The following is a 15676-nucleotide window of genomic DNA, read 5'->3' as shown; positions in this document are numbered from 1 at the left end:
TAAGACGCTTCTGACGTTGTCTCTGGTTCAGGAGTGGCTTGACACCAGGAATGCAACAGTTGTAGCCCATGTCCTGCATCTGTGTGTGGTTGCTCTTGAAGCACTGACACCAGCCGTAGTCGACTCCTTATGAATTACCCCCAAATTCTTAAATGGCCTTTGCTCCACAATCTTCTCAAGGCTGTGGCTATCCCTGTTGCTTGTGCACCTTTTTCTACCACACTTTTTCTTTCCACTCAACATTCCATTAATATGCTTGGATACAGCACTCTGTGAACAGCCAGCTTCTTTAGCAATGACCTTTTGTGACTTACCCTCCTTGTGGAGGGTGTCAATGACTGTCTTCTGGACATCTGTCAAGTCAGTCTTCCCCATGATTGTGTAATCTACTGAACCAGACCGAAAGACCATTTAAAGGCTCAGGGAACTTTTTACAGGTGTTTTAAGTTAATTAGAGTATGACACCATGGGGTTTGTTTACTAAAGCTGGAGAGTGCAAAATCAGGCTCACTTCTGCATAGAAACCAATCAGCTTCCAGGTTTTATTGCCAAAGCTTAATTGAACAACCTGAGGTTAGATGCTGATTGGCTGTCATGCACAGCTGCACCAGATTCTGAGTGCACCAGCCTTAGTAAATCTACCCCCATGAGTCTACAATATGGAACTTTTTCACAAAATTCTAATCTTCTGAGATTCTGAATTTTGGGTTTTTACTAGCTGTAAGCCATAATAAACAAAATAAAAAAAAAGAAATGCTTGAAATTTTTCACTATGTGTGTAACGCATCTATATAATACGAGTTTCACTTTTTGAATTCTATTACCGAATTAAAATAACTTTTTGATAATTTTTTTTTTAGATGTGCCTGTACAGTATATTGTTTTTTTGTGGGGGGGTTTTCCCGTTCTTTTTTTTTTTTTTTTTTTACTGTTTTTTTTTTTTGTCTCGGCCCACCCCCCATCCTACGCCATTTTCCTAAACAAATGACGGTAGCGCCCCCGGCACCTTCTGGGTTATGTGATGTTCATATGCCTGGAGGCATCGAGAGCCCCGAACGTCACCCCATTCACTAATAGAGGAGGGGTGAGAGCCCAGCGGCGTGTCAACGGTAGGCTACGCCAGAACCAGGAAGAGCAGGTGCAACATCCCTATGACATCACAAAGGAACACGGTGGAGCGAGACCCGGCGGCTGCAAAGAAGAGGTTCCCAACAGGGCAACGTTGGATCCTCTGTGCGGTGAGTATCTCAAATGCAGCCATCTCAGCATCAGGTAAGTGGTAGAGGCGAAAAAAACAAATAGAGGGGAGGGCAAAACTTCTCTTTAATATTCAATTACTACCCGCAATATTTTTACCCTGGACGTGAATTGTCTCTTAGACAACTGATCAAGGGCACCAATGGCCCCAGCAGTCCCACAACTGTCACCGGTAATACTCTCCAGCAATCCCATGCAGGCGTGGTATTGCTGAATCAGCTTTTTTCATACAGCGACTTCACTTTTGTTCCTTTGCTGTCAAGAGTCACTGCCTATGTGTCTATGCTCGGAGTGATTATAAACAAAGGCACCTTGGCTAGAGTGGACACCAGGACCAACAGCGGCTAAACACAGTTCGTATTTCGACGTTTCTTGTATATTCACCTGAAATTCGAGCTATGAGTGGCCCTGTCAGCACCCAATTGACTTTTGTCAAAGGAACCAGTTGGAAAATATTGGCCAATCAGATGCAGGCGCTGTTTGGGTATTCAGCAACTGGTGGTGCAGCGGTTGCCTAATACAAAAGTGAGCATCGCGGATTCCCCTAACCATGTGACTATGTAGCACGGAAGGAGGAACCGATCAACTTCTCTCATCTCTCATTCAGCAGAGGTAGGAGGGTGGCTGAACAAGAGAAATCTACATGTGAATGGCCAGCTTTAGATTTAACATGCTTCTGTGCGGCAGCTGTCAGATTACCCAAACAGCAGATGCATCTGATTGGATGAAGGCGCTTTTCAGCCAAAATGTTGCCATCTGGCTCTCTCCGTTTTTCAACCGAAGGATGTCAGACAAAATTTGCATAGTGTAAAGCCAGCATTATTATAGGTGTATGTGACCTTCAAGGTGTGACAGATATTGACCTTTACAAAAAGAGGAAGTCAGTAATTAAAATCCCAATTATTTACAGTGTTCTGGAAAATATGTGTGACTTTTTGATTGTTTTTTAATCAGAAGGAACAGGAACAAAGCTTTCAATAGTTATGTGCTGGATAGAAGACTGTACAAGGTGGGTTGAACATCTGCTGCTGCTTTAAGTACCCATGAACAAACAGTGAGATCTGCATCCAGGTAAAGTGTCTCTTCCCCGCAACCCGTGTTTTCCTGAATTATTATCGGTGCCTGATCATGGGATCTCGATTGTCGGGGGGGGGGTCATCTATCTCTCACACGTTTTTTCCAATGGTGGGGTAAATCATTCAGGAACTCAAGACTTGATTTAAATTACCCAATCACATGTTTTTTCCTTATCTCCAACTTTGTCACACTATTCATACCCAATTTGGGGGTTCCATTACGTCTTGATTCTCTATACCTGGTGGAGGTGATTATGGGCTCAGTCCCTAAAAAGCCAATTTCATAACCACAGTGCATCTTAAAAGTGTTTTCTCATCGCTACACTTTTTCCACATATTGTTATGTTACAGCCTTATTCCAATATGGATTAAATTCATTATTTTCCTCAAAATTCTACAAACAATCCCCCATAATGACAACGTGAAAGAAGTTTGTTTGAAATCTAAAAATGTATTAAAAATAAAAAACAAGAAAAATCCCATGTACATAAGTATTTACAGCCTTTGCTCAATACTTTGTTGAAGCACCTTTGGCACCAATTACAGCCTCAAGTCTTTTTGAGTATGATGCTACAAGCTTGGCACACCTATTTTTGGACAGTTTCTCCCATTCTTCTTTGCAGGACCTCTCAAGCTCCATCAGGTTGGATGGGGAGCGTTGGTGCACAGTCATTTTCAGATCTCGCCAGAGATGTTCAATCTAGTTCAAGTCTGGGCACTGGCTGGGCCACTCAAGGAGATTCACAGAGTTTGTCCTGTAGCCACTCCTTTGTTATCTTGACTGTGTGCTTAGGGTTGTTGTCCTGTTGGAAGATGAACCTTCGCCCCAGTCTGAGGTCCAGAGTGCTCTGAAGCGGGTTTTCATCAATGATGTCTCTGTACATTGCTGCATTCATCTTTCTCTTGATCCTGACTAGTCTCCCAGTTCCTGTCGCTGAAAACCATCCCCACAGCATGATGCTGCCACCACCATGCTTCACTGTAGGGATGGTATTGGCCAGGTGATGAGCAGTGCCTGGTTTCCTCCAGACATGACGCTTGCCATTCAGGCCAAAGAGCTCAATATTTGTTTCATTGGACCAGATAATTTTGTTTCTCATGGTCTTAGAGTCCTTCAGGTACCTTTTGGTAAACTCCAGGTGGGCTGTCATGTGCCTTTTACTGAGGAGTGGCTCCTGTCTGGCCACTCTACCATACAGGCATGCTTGGTGAAGCGCTGCAGAGATGGTTGTTCTTCTGGAAAGTTCTCCTCTCTCCACAGAGAAACGCTGGAGCTCTGTCAGAGTGACCATCGGGTTCCTGGTCACCTCCCTGACTAAGGCCCTTTCCCCCCGATCGCTCAGTTTGGCCGGGCGGCCCGCTCTAGGAAGAAACCTAGTGGTTCCAAACTTCTTCCATTTATGGATGATGGAGGCCTATGTGCTCATTGGGACCATCAATGCTGCAGAAATTGTTCGGTATCCTTTCCCAGATCTGTGTCTCCATAAAATCTTGTCTACAGACAATTACTTGGACTTCATGGCTTGGTTTGTGCTCTGACATGCACTGTTACTGTAGAACCTTTATATAGACAGGTGTGTGCCTTTCCAAATCATGTCCAATCAACTGAATTTACCACAGGTGGACTCCAACCAAGTTGTAGAAACATCTCAAGGATGATCAGTGAAAACAGGATGCACCTGAGCTCAATTTTGAGTGTCATGGCAAAGGCTGTGAATGTACATGGGATTATTTTGTTTTTTATTCTTAATAAATTTGCAAAGATTTCAAACAAACCTTTTTCACATTGTCATTATGGAGTATTGTTTGTAGAATTTTGAGGAAAATAATGTATTTAATCCTTTTTGGAATAAGGCTGTAACATAACAAAATGTGGAAAAAGTGAAGCACTGTGAATACTTTCCGCATGCACTGTATCTCCTATTTCCGGCTGCTACTAAATTGGCTTACCAATTAAAATCACGGTCGGTGGCAGATGTTGGGAGCTGGAGGATGAAGACTGGGATGAGGTGTTGGAGACATGCAAATTAGTGTCTCCCAAACTTTCCGACCATCTCACTCACCTGTACATTTTAAATAGGTCCTACCTAATGCCTATCCGTTTATCCAAATATCGGCCAAAATACAACCCAGCATGCCCCAGATGTGATGAGACCAGTGGCACCTTTTACCATCTGTCTAATGTGGTCTTGTCCTGTTATCCAAGGGTACTGGACACAAGTGATTACATTCCTACATGACCAAATGGGCTCCCCGCTAACCCTATGCCCTAAGCCAGGGGTAGGCAACCTCGGCCCTCCAGCTGTGGTGAAACTACAAATCCCATCATGCCTGCGCCTTTAGGAGTCATGCCTGTGATTGACATGGTCTTGCAATGTCTCATGGGACTTGTTGTTTCAAAACAGCTGGAGGGCCTTGGTTGCCTACCCCTGTTCTAAGCAATACTTACTGGGCCTTCTCCCCACCTCAAAGGAGGAAAAACTTCATATTTTTCTACAAGAAACACTCTTTATGGCCAGATTGTTAATTGCAAGGGTTTGGCTCAGGGAGTCATCTCAGACCATACAGCATTGGATCACGGCCATTAACAATACGTTACCCTATAAAAAAAAGTCTTATACGTTCATAGAGGGTGCCCGAATAAGTACCACAAGATATGGGATAGATGGTTAGCGAATACCTCTACATGCATAGTAGATGAATAAATCACTCTGTAAAGGTCTACCTTATGGGTACGATGCATTATTAATTGTATGCTTTTCACTTAGCTACTTAACGGTTACCATATGTATCATATTTGTTATTGGTATCACATGGGCTGTTAACTTTGTATGAAACTGTCACCATTCACCCTTCAATTATGGTGCCTGTTGCATTGCTAATTGTCTCTCTTTTCAATAAAGTTTGTTTTGTTTAAAAAAAAAAAAAAAGTGTCTTATCCCCCCCATTTCCTCTCACCTAAAACTTGTAGCTGGGCTGAAGTGGTAACAAAATGCTGACTGTGCGGATAGCTGGCTCTGCACACATAAACTCCAGCATGGTGGGCCTGAATGTGCTTGATCAGGAGGTTACTCTCTCCAAGTAGGACGATATCCGAGGAGAGTGGATTCCCATCTGCAGAACAGACAAAAGTTAGATCAGAGCAGGCTAGATCACGTAATCAGCCTCAACTGCATAAGAATATTTAAATTCCAAGCATAGTCTACTTCATAGCTGTAAAGTAATTGGTGAAATAAACAATCACAAGTTGCTGGTTCAAAAAATCGAGTCAGGTGACATTTATAATGCTTTGCAAACATAACTTAATACACATCTACACAGCTACCACACTAGTTGCAGCTCTTACCCCTCTCAGCCTAACATCCCTATTTGTGCCATCTCACATCAATGCCCAGAATCTGAAGCTTACTTTGACAAAGCAAAGAAACCACCTAATATCTCTAGTCGTACAGTTTGACTACTATCCAATTTGGCCAGAATCTGAAGCTTACCTCGACAAAGCCAATGAACTACCTAACAACGCCCTACCGTGTGGTCTCACTACTATACAAGTTGGCCAGAATCTGAAGCACACCTTGACAAAGCCAAAAAAACCACCTAATATAGGTACTTGTGCAGGCTCACCACCAAGCACACAAGCTAGAATCTGAAACTTACCTTGACAATTCCAAGAAACCACATAACATTCCTATTCGTACAGTCTCGCCACCATGAAAGCTAACCATATTCAGAAGCTTATCTTGACAAAGCCAGGAAACCACCTAATATCCCTATTCGTACTGTCTCACCAAAATGCAAGCTTTCCACAACTGGAAGCTTACTGTACCTTGACAAATTCAGGAAACCACCTAATATCCCTACTGGTACAGTCTCACCACCATGTAAGCTGGCCAGAATCTGAAGCTTACCTTGACAAAGCAAAGAAACCACCTAAATATCCCTACTGGTACAGTCTCACCACCATGTAAGCTGGCCAGAATCTGGAGCTTACCTTGACAAAGCAAATAAACCGCCTAATATTGCTATTCATACAGTGCCAACATTCAATATTCTGAAGTTTATGTAGCACTCTCCTAGTTAGGTTGCTAGTAGCATTAAGGCACATTTCTTATTTTTTTTTTTTTGACTCCCCTGTACCCAGAGGAGCAAAGCTTGATTGCTTTTGGCTGTTCGGGGTTCTGCTTGCAGGCTCAACTGCTTCCTCCTGGTTTCTAGTGAGTTCTAGAATTTAGTGGGTTGGGAGAGGCAGACCCTGGACTAGCAAATTCATATAGCCTCAGCCAATCCTTAGGAGAAAGAATGGCCAGTAGGGTGCTGAGGTGTGTATAAATAAGCTGGGGCCTGGGACAGCAGGGTTCTTGTCCTGGTGGAGGAGACCCAGCCTGGATGGCTGTGGACCTCTGATTCACTTAGCTGAAGTTCCAGAAAGTCATTGGGGTCCCAGTTCAGGGAAAGCTGAGGGAGCTAATTCTAAAATTTGCTGGAAGCAGTTTGCAGGAAGTCCACTGAGGATCTGGCCTGGAGGCTCACAGTACAGAACCTGTCTGGTGCTGGAGGAAGGCGCACAGTGCGTAAAGGCCTGATTGAGAGAGATCCTAGTGACTGTCCTTATAAACACCTGGAGATACTGCTCCAGAGTTGCTGGCTTAGGATTGCTTATGCTTTGGAGCTTTCTGAGCTGAATGTCCACCTACCACTAGTCACAAAGGGGGTTCTCCCTGAACAGCTGAGTTATAGCCAGAGGGTGTCCTCTCCTGTTGTACTTTGCACTAAATTTGGAGTATCCCAGTGCTCACCCTGCACCCTAACCAAGTTCAACTAGCATTAAACTATAAAAGAGACATGCACAACCTGTTTCTTGAGTTGCAAGACTGTGGAGCTACTGTTTGCCTGGCTGCCGTGTACCTCATGGGGAATAGAATCTGGGACAAAACTTCTAGCTTGGTGTGGGGTCTCTGCCACACTTTCCTTGACAAAGACAGGATGTAAAGCCCATGTTATTCTTTTAAAATAAATCTTTTTTGGAGCATACTACACCATGAAGCCCTCTTTTTCTGTCCTCTACTAAATGAGACTTTTTAGATTCCTTTAACTCTGAAAGCGATCTCTGGAGGGAGTTTTCCCTTCTGATCGTCCGTCTGCAGCGGGGGGAATATTCCTTCTTGTAAGAACATCACAGGTGGATCGTGGCGGCAGGCTGATGCACAAGCGCTTTTGATCTCTATCATATGAGATCCTACAAATCTGGTAAGCAGTTTGTGATTTTACATCTTATATCAGAATGTTGGAACACTCTATCAATTGAAGAACAGATGCTTCTTTGGAACTCAGAGATGAACACATATGGACTTTTTATGGTTTAATACATTTGTTTATAGACTTTTTATGGTCTAACACATTTGTCATATATTTTCTAAATTTCACATTGAAGGATTCTTTTTTGATAAGCTTTGGCACCACAAAGTTTGTATTATATGCACAGAATTATTTATATATTTTCATATATGTGTTTTTTGTTTGCACGCTCTTTTTTCTTTTTCCAAAGACAGGAAGCCACCTAATATCCTTACTTGTGCAGACTCACCACCATGCAAGCTGGGCAGAATCTGAAGCTTACCTTGACAAAGCAAAGAAATCACCCTAAACCCCTACTTGTGCAGTGTCACCACTAAGGAAGCTGGCCACAATCTGAATTTTACCTTGAGGAAGCCAAACGCCATCTAACAACCCTGCTCATACAAGTGTCTAAACACCTGACAATCCTGTTCACACAGTCTCACTGTCATGTAAGCTGGCCAAAATGCAAAGCTTACTTTGAGTCAAGTCAAGAAACCACCCAACATCCCTACTCTTGAAAGGCTCACCACCATGCAAACTGGCCAAAATCCGAAGCTTACACTGATGAAGCCAAGAAACCACCCAACATCCCTACCTGTACAGTCTCACCACCATGCATGTTGGCCAGAATTTAAAGCTTATCTTAAAGCCAAGAAACTATCCAATACCCCTGCTCATACAGTCTCACCACCATAAAAGTAAAACATGTAAGAATACTTTGACAAAGCCAAGAAACCACCCGACATTCCTACTCGTTCATTCTTACCACCATACAAGCTGACCAGAATCTGAACCTCGCATTGACAAAGTCAAGAAACCACCCAAATCCCTACTTGTGTTGTCTCACCACCATGCAAGCTGCCCAGATCTGAAGCTTACCCTGATGAAGCCAAAAAACCACCCAACATCCCTACCTGTACAGTCTCACCACCATGCAGGTTGGCCAGAATTTAAAGCTTATCTTAAAGGCAAGAAACTATCCAATATCCCTGCTCATACAGTCTCACCACCATAAAAGCTGACCAGAATCTGAACCTTGCATTGACAAAGTCAAGAAACCACTCAAATCCCTACTTGTGTTATCTCACCACCATGCAAGCTGCCCAGATTTGAAGCTTACCTTGACGAACCCAAGAAAATACGGGCATCCCATTTCCCTCTGCCGAACACTCCATTACTGCACTCTGTCCCTCCTCCATGGTGAGGTTCTGTGGGGTTCTAGTTATTGTTAGCTCGTCAGGGAAAGGTTTTGGATCTGTATAGGGACATTCAAAGTTTATGACAGGCACAAAGACATAGGTACATAGAGGCACATGCTCCACTTTCCAAGGATTTATCATAATGTGAGATTTTCAGCACAGATATGGAAAAAGACACCTTAGAGCCATAGAGTGGTGATAGATAAAGCATACATGCATACTAGGCCCATCTAGTTAAAGGGTAACCAGGTAAGTTTCCATGCATTAAAAACTATTCTTGTAATGCTGCCTCGAAATGGGAACAAGAAGCCGGCGGAAGAGGAGAGGAAGGAAACTGGTAGCGCTGCGGGGGGGGGAACAGGCAGCAGGGGGAATCTGCACCTCATGTGCATGCCTCTAATGAGCAGATAGAGAACAAGAAAGAATTGGTTACCTTGGTCCACAGAGAGTTGAGCTTCATTGCTGTATCTGGTGTTCACCATGTTAGTTGCTACACAGCGATATAACCCGGCATCCTCTGGCTGCACCCGAGAGATCAGCAGAACCCCAGAAGGGAGCCTAGTGAACCTGCAATGGTACATTTTTGTGTAATAAAAGCTGCATGATATAATTTTAAAAATTGTAGGAGTTACACGCGTTCATACTTGGAGGTCAAGTTGTGTTGTACACCGGCAGCAATGAGAATGTCGGCGCTCTGCAGCAAACCTGCCTGCCAGTGTAAATGGTTCGTTATCCTAGACCTACCGATTATCATTATCCCAAGCAGAATATAAAGGGTGCAATCCCTGCATGCTTCTTCCACATTGTTTTGGAGATGATTTACTAATGGCAAATAAGCTGTTCACTTTGCAAGGGAATTTGCACTTAGCTTAGTGAATGAGGTGAAGCTCTGCTGAATTCCAACATATAATCATGCGCAAGCAAAAAATACATTTTTTTTTCTTGCACATGATTGGGAATTCCTTGCAAAGTAAATTGTCACCACAATCACTAAGCTAAGGGTAAAATAGCCTATATGCTATCCACGCATCTCTTCTCCCCTCTCTTCCTCTTCACACAGCACTCAAGCAGCAGCAGCAGCAGGAGTTATTGGCTCTTCCTACTGTCAATCAAATACAGTGAGGAGGAAGTGGGGGGCGGAGCTAAGTCTCACTGTGTGTGTCTATGGAGCACTGGAGCGCACAGACACCTCCATAGCAAACGGCTTGCTATGGGGGCACACGAAGAAGAGGAGGAGCCAGGAGTGCTGCCGGAAGACCAGAGAAGAGGAGGATCGGGGCCGCTTTGTGCAATACCACTGCACAGTGCAGATGAGTATTGCATGTTTGTTATTTTAACCCCTTCACGGATAAGGGTGAAACAAATCTAAATGCCTAAGCACAATTTTTTTTCAAGACAAATTGGGCTTTCATTTGGTGGTAAATGGTAATGGAAATGTCCTGATTTTTTTTTTATTATTATTAAAGGGAAACTGGGCCAAAATAGTAAAGACATTATTTTTTTTAAATTTAGCTGTATATTTCTTATTACCAACATAACTTTCCACCAAAGAACAAACCAAACTAAATTCTCCTGTTCCTGACGATCGTAGCGATACCACATATGTGTATGTTAGTTGTTGTTTGCACCCGTAGTACAGCCCAGAAACAATAGTGCACATTTTGCTTTTTTTTTTTTTTTTTTTTTTATTGTCCAACCTAAATTACAACGACACTGACACTAATTTATGAATAAACAATTCTGCCAAAAATATACTGATCCTGACCTTTGACCTTTACTTGACCCAAAACTAACCCTGGCACTGACCTTGATCTAGTTATTTTTTCTTAATTTTTTTATTATTATTTTATTTATTTTTTTACAAACATTTTTTTTCCCACTCTGCAAGGAAAGAGAAAGATACAATGTATCTTTCCTCTCCATTCACAGAGACAGAAAACACAGGGGGGGCGGGATTTACAGTGACTGATCACTGGGGTAGCCAATCACAGGCTATCACAGCGATCAGGTGACCTGAAATCAGGAGATCTGGGTCCCGATCGTTAGTACAGGGGCCCGAGGCTCTCGGTGAGACCCCGGTCTCTGTGCTGGGAGCGCGCTGTGTTGTGCACTCCCAGCACAAAAGGGAGATACACAAATATGTGGCCCCAAGGAAAAGAACCCACTTTCGTGAGGCCGCATGTATGTGTTATGTCGGCGGGAAAGGGGTTAATTAAAAAAAATGAATGCGACTTTTTGACACTTTAACCACTTCAAGACCAGGCGCCCTTTCACCCCCCTTCCTGCCCAGGACAATTTTCAGCTTTCAGCGCCGTCACACTTAGAATGACAATTGCGCGGTCATGCGACGCTTTACCCAAACCAAATTTTAATCATTTCCTTCCCACAAATAGAGTTTTCTTTTGGTGGTATTTGATCACCTCTGGGGTTTTTATTTTTTGTTAAACAAACTAAAAAAGACCAACATTTTTTTTTTTTAATGTTTTTTCTTTGTTTGTTAAAAAATGTTGTTTTCTCCTTCACTGGTGGGCACTGCTGAGGTGGCACTGTTGGTCACTGATGAGGTGGCACTGATAAGGTGGCACTGATGGGCACTGCTGAGGTGGCACTGTTGGTCACTGATGAGGTGGCACTGATAAGGTGGCACTGATGGGCGCTGCTGAGGTGGCACTGTTGGTCACTGATGAGGTGGCACTGATAAGGTGGCACTGATGGGCACTGCTGAGGTGGCACTGTTGGTCACTGATGAGGTGGCACTGCTAAGGTGGCACTGATGGGCACTGCTGAGGTGGCACTGTTGGTCACTGATGAGGTGGCACTGATAAGGTGGCACGGATGGGCACTGATGAGGAACCACTGATATGTAGAATTGATGGGCACTGATAGGTGACACTGATATGCAGCACTGATGGGCACTTATGGACAACGATAGGTGACACTGATGGGCATTGATAGGTGGCACTGATAGGCATTGATAAGTGGTACTGATGGGTACTGATAGGCAGCACCGATGGGCACTGATAGCCCACTGATAGATGGCACTGATGGGCACAAATAGGTGGCACTGATGGGCACTGATAGGCGGCACTGATGGGCACTGATAGGCGGCACTGATGGGCACTGATAGCCCACTGATAGATGGCACTGATGGGCACTGATAGGCAGCACTGATGGGTACTGATAGGCGGCACTGATGGGCACTGATAGCCCACTGATAGATGGCACTGATGGGCACTGATAGGCAGGACTGATAGGCAGCACTGATGGGCACTGATAGCCCACTGATAGATGGCACTGAGGGGCACTGATAGGTGGCACTGATGGGCACTGATAGGCGGCACTGATGGGCAGCACTGATGGGCAACACTGATGGGCAGCACTGAAGGGCACTGATAGATGGCACTTGATAGGCAGCACTGATGAGGAGCTACTGACAGGCATTACCGCCAAATGAAAGCCCGAGCTGTCATTGAACAAAAGCGGTATATTTCACCTGGATACACTAAGCAGTTGTGATGAGATGTACAGATTTACTAACACATGTCAAGGTTGCAAAACTGTTTTGAGGTGTCAAGATGTGCTTTGACCTTGGACATTAAGGGGTTAAGATTACACAGTAGGGGAAAGTTAGGTAAGTATAAAAAACAAGTTAAAAATGTAAGCAGCCGTTTTTTAACATTTTTCTAAATTTTTCTAAATTTGAAGGTATGCCATGTTATATGCTTGTTATACTCACTGTGGAACCTAAGGGGTTAATCCTCTGCATTGTGTAAAAAGGCTGTTTGATCCTGATTTCTCTGATCCTCCCCTTCTTTTACTGTCCCCAGTAGCCCTGACTACTATATTGGTTGTCAGCTTCTCAGGTATGAGATATATAGTACATACATACATACATTGTGCCACTGTTAATGCATGCCATAGGTGTTTACTATCAAGTGTCCACCTTGCTCCGCTGTGCCCAGGGCAGCTGCCCCTCCTGCCCACCCCTGGATATCACTACTGCAGCTGCGCTCAAAACTTTTGCACTTGTAATGTGACGTTTTGGCCACTTGGGAGTGCTATAACCACACTACCTACCTCTTACTTGCAGGAAGCTGAGCCTGGTCCTTCTGCCACGTGATCTGCGCTGGCGGAGTCGCACTGATGCCACATTCTAATCTTGCCAGGTTGCCCTGATGTACAATCTGAGGATCAGGATGCATGTGAAAAGGTGGCAGTCCTTGAGAAAAATATATTATCACTGTTACATTCAGTAGGTATGACAGGCCAAGCCTCACCGTACAGGGTTAATCACGTACGCCAGCTTTTATCTATGTATATATTCTATATGTGATTTGCACAAAGCGGTCAGCATTTTATCATTTGTAATTTAACTAACTTGAAGTCTGATGCAAACCTATTGAGCAGGGCATAGGGGTGGTTTTACAGAAAAAAAATGCATGCATTGAAACTGCATGTAAATACATTTTGTGCAATAATCATATCTTTAAAAAAATAATAATAATTTTGTGCAAATTGGGCAAAATCAAATGTTCTCTGGCTATATTCTCAGCAATTCAAAAGTGTGAATGTGAAAAATACCACTTTGTGGCCACTAGATGGCACTGAGGAGTATACTTACTTCCTATGATAGCTCCATCTAGAGGCCACGATGCTGAATTTTATGAATTCACACATTCAGATTGCAGAAAATATAGCTGAAGAATATTTGATTTTGCCCCAGGCACGGAACAACTTTGCATGCAGTTTCTATGGGCAGATTCATTTTATATATGTGCATTCCTAATTGTTAGACCTCATATTGTCATATTCTCTGTAGACTATAAGGACTGGGGTAAGTCCAGATTCCCTTAATATGGAGTAGGTGCTGGGTAAGAATATGTAACAATAACTAGTTTCATCCTCATACAAAATCTAGTAGACATGTGCACTGAGAGAAAAAATTGTTTGTTTTCGTTTCATTTGTTTTTTTGCTTTTTTTGGAAATTCGGAAATTCGGAAATTCAGAAAACCGAAAATTCGGATTTTCACATTTCCGAATTTCCGAATTTTCGAATTTCTGAATTTCCGATTTCCGAATTTCCAAATTTTCGGACTTTCGGATTTTCGAAATTCGGAAATTCGAAAATCTGAAAAAAAGAAAGAAAATCAGTAAAATTTGAAATAATAACTATTAAATTATAGGTATTGGAATTTTCTTTCAAATTTGGCTGTTTGTGAACGTAACGAATACGAATTTAACTGAAGTTACGAATTATCCGAAATAACAAATGCCGCATCTAACAAATGGAATGGAACAAATTAATAATAAATAATAACAAAAAAAAAGGTTTTATTATTATTGTTATTCATTATTATTAGATCATTCCGTTCCATTCGTTTAGATACGGCATTCGTTATTTCAGATAATTCGTAACTTCGGATAAATTAGTACTTGTTACGTTCACAAACAGCCAAATTTGAAAGGAAATTCCAATACCTATAATTTAATAGTTAGTTAGTAAGTTAATTATTATTTCAAATTTTCGTTCTTTCGAATTTCCTTTCTTATTCTTGGATTTTCAAATTTCCAAATTTAAATTTATGAAGTTTCGAATTTTCGAATCTCCTAATTCCGAATTTCCGAAATTTCGAATTTCTGAACTTCCGAATTTTCGAATATTCGAATTTCCGAAATGTTGGAATTTCCGAAATTTCCAATTTTCAGAAATTCGGAAATTTCAAAATTCGCAGTTTCGGAATTTCAGAAATTCGTAATTTCAGAAATTCACAAATGTGGAAATTCGAAAATTTGAAATTCGGAAATTTGAAAATTCGGAGATTCGTAATGTTGTAATTTCAGAAATTCGGAAATTTGAAAATTCGGAGATTCGTAATTTCAGAAATTTAAAAAATTCGGAAATTTCTAAATTAACAAATTTTTCAAAATTCCTTAAAAAACGAATTCGGAACTAAACAAATTGCACATGTCTACTAAGGAGTTCCCCTTTCATAAAAACTCCCAGCTGAACTCCGGGATAAGTAACTATTGTCTAAATCCATTTATCATGTGTATTCTCCTGGAATCTCGGTGATCTTTGTGTATTTCTTCCAGATCTGTGCAGTCATCCAGTGTGAGACTTCCTGTAAAAAAAAAAGACCGCTCACTGCTGCTCTCTCTCCTTGTGCAGGGTGACTGGTCTTGTCTCCGCCCCCTCCTCTAGTTGGTGCTTGCTTGGCCCCTCCCCACAGCTCTGCCCTCAGTACAGCACCGTGATGATGTCACTGCTACATTTACAAGGTAATATCTGGGTTTCCAAAGGTATTTGCTGCACAGAAATTGGATTTACATCCTTTTTTGATTATTGAGCAATATACTGTATTTAAATAGCTAAAATAGTTTTTATGAAACTACCAGCCAGGGGCGGACTGACCATTAGGGCACTCGGTCACTGCCCGAGGGCCCGGGGCCAGCAGGGGGCCCCATAAGAGGCTCCTGGTACTGTGTTGATCCTGGAGCCCAGTGCCTTAACAAGTTCCAGCACTGAGCTCCGGTAACTGGTCCGACAGGGGCACGCTAGCGTGGGCACTCAGGACACCTTCCCCACATCTGTTGCAGGGTGCCCCGGGTTCCCCACGCAGCGATCGTTCCTCTGTAGCACTAGCAGCCGACACTGGCATCTCTCCCCACTGAGCCTGCACACATCACACAGAAAGAGCTCACAGAGGATCCTCCTCCTTGGCTCCGATGTATACAGACAGGAGGTGGGAGGAGCCAGGGAGGAAAGACATCCACTGCAAGAGCTGTGCTGGTCATCTGCGGTGTTT

At 42.9% G+C, this 15676-nt stretch overlaps 1 protein-coding gene across 1 annotated transcript in view; it reads right to left on the bottom strand.

Moving 5' to 3' along the window:
- The window catches only part of IGDCC4 (immunoglobulin superfamily DCC subclass member 4), a 147903-nt gene that overhangs the window by 61601 nt on the left and 70626 nt on the right, over positions 1-15676 (bottom strand). Inside the window, exons 3-6 of the mRNA XM_073618324.1 lie at positions 12947-13088; positions 9303-9436; positions 8791-8925; positions 5292-5447 (exon numbers count right to left, since the gene is read on the bottom strand). Of these exons, the coding sequence (XP_073474425.1) occupies positions 5292-5447; positions 8791-8925; positions 9303-9436; positions 12947-13088 (567 nt within the window). The remainder of the gene's footprint in view (positions 1-5291; positions 5448-8790; positions 8926-9302; positions 9437-12946; positions 13089-15676) is intronic.

Source organism: Aquarana catesbeiana, linkage group LG03 (genome assembly GCF_042186555.1).
Source record: "Aquarana catesbeiana isolate 2022-GZ linkage group LG03, ASM4218655v1, whole genome shotgun sequence".
NCBI classification, from domain to species: domain Eukaryota; kingdom Metazoa; phylum Chordata; class Amphibia; order Anura; family Ranidae; genus Aquarana; species Aquarana catesbeiana.
This window is presented reverse-complemented; position numbering and strand designations above follow the sequence as displayed.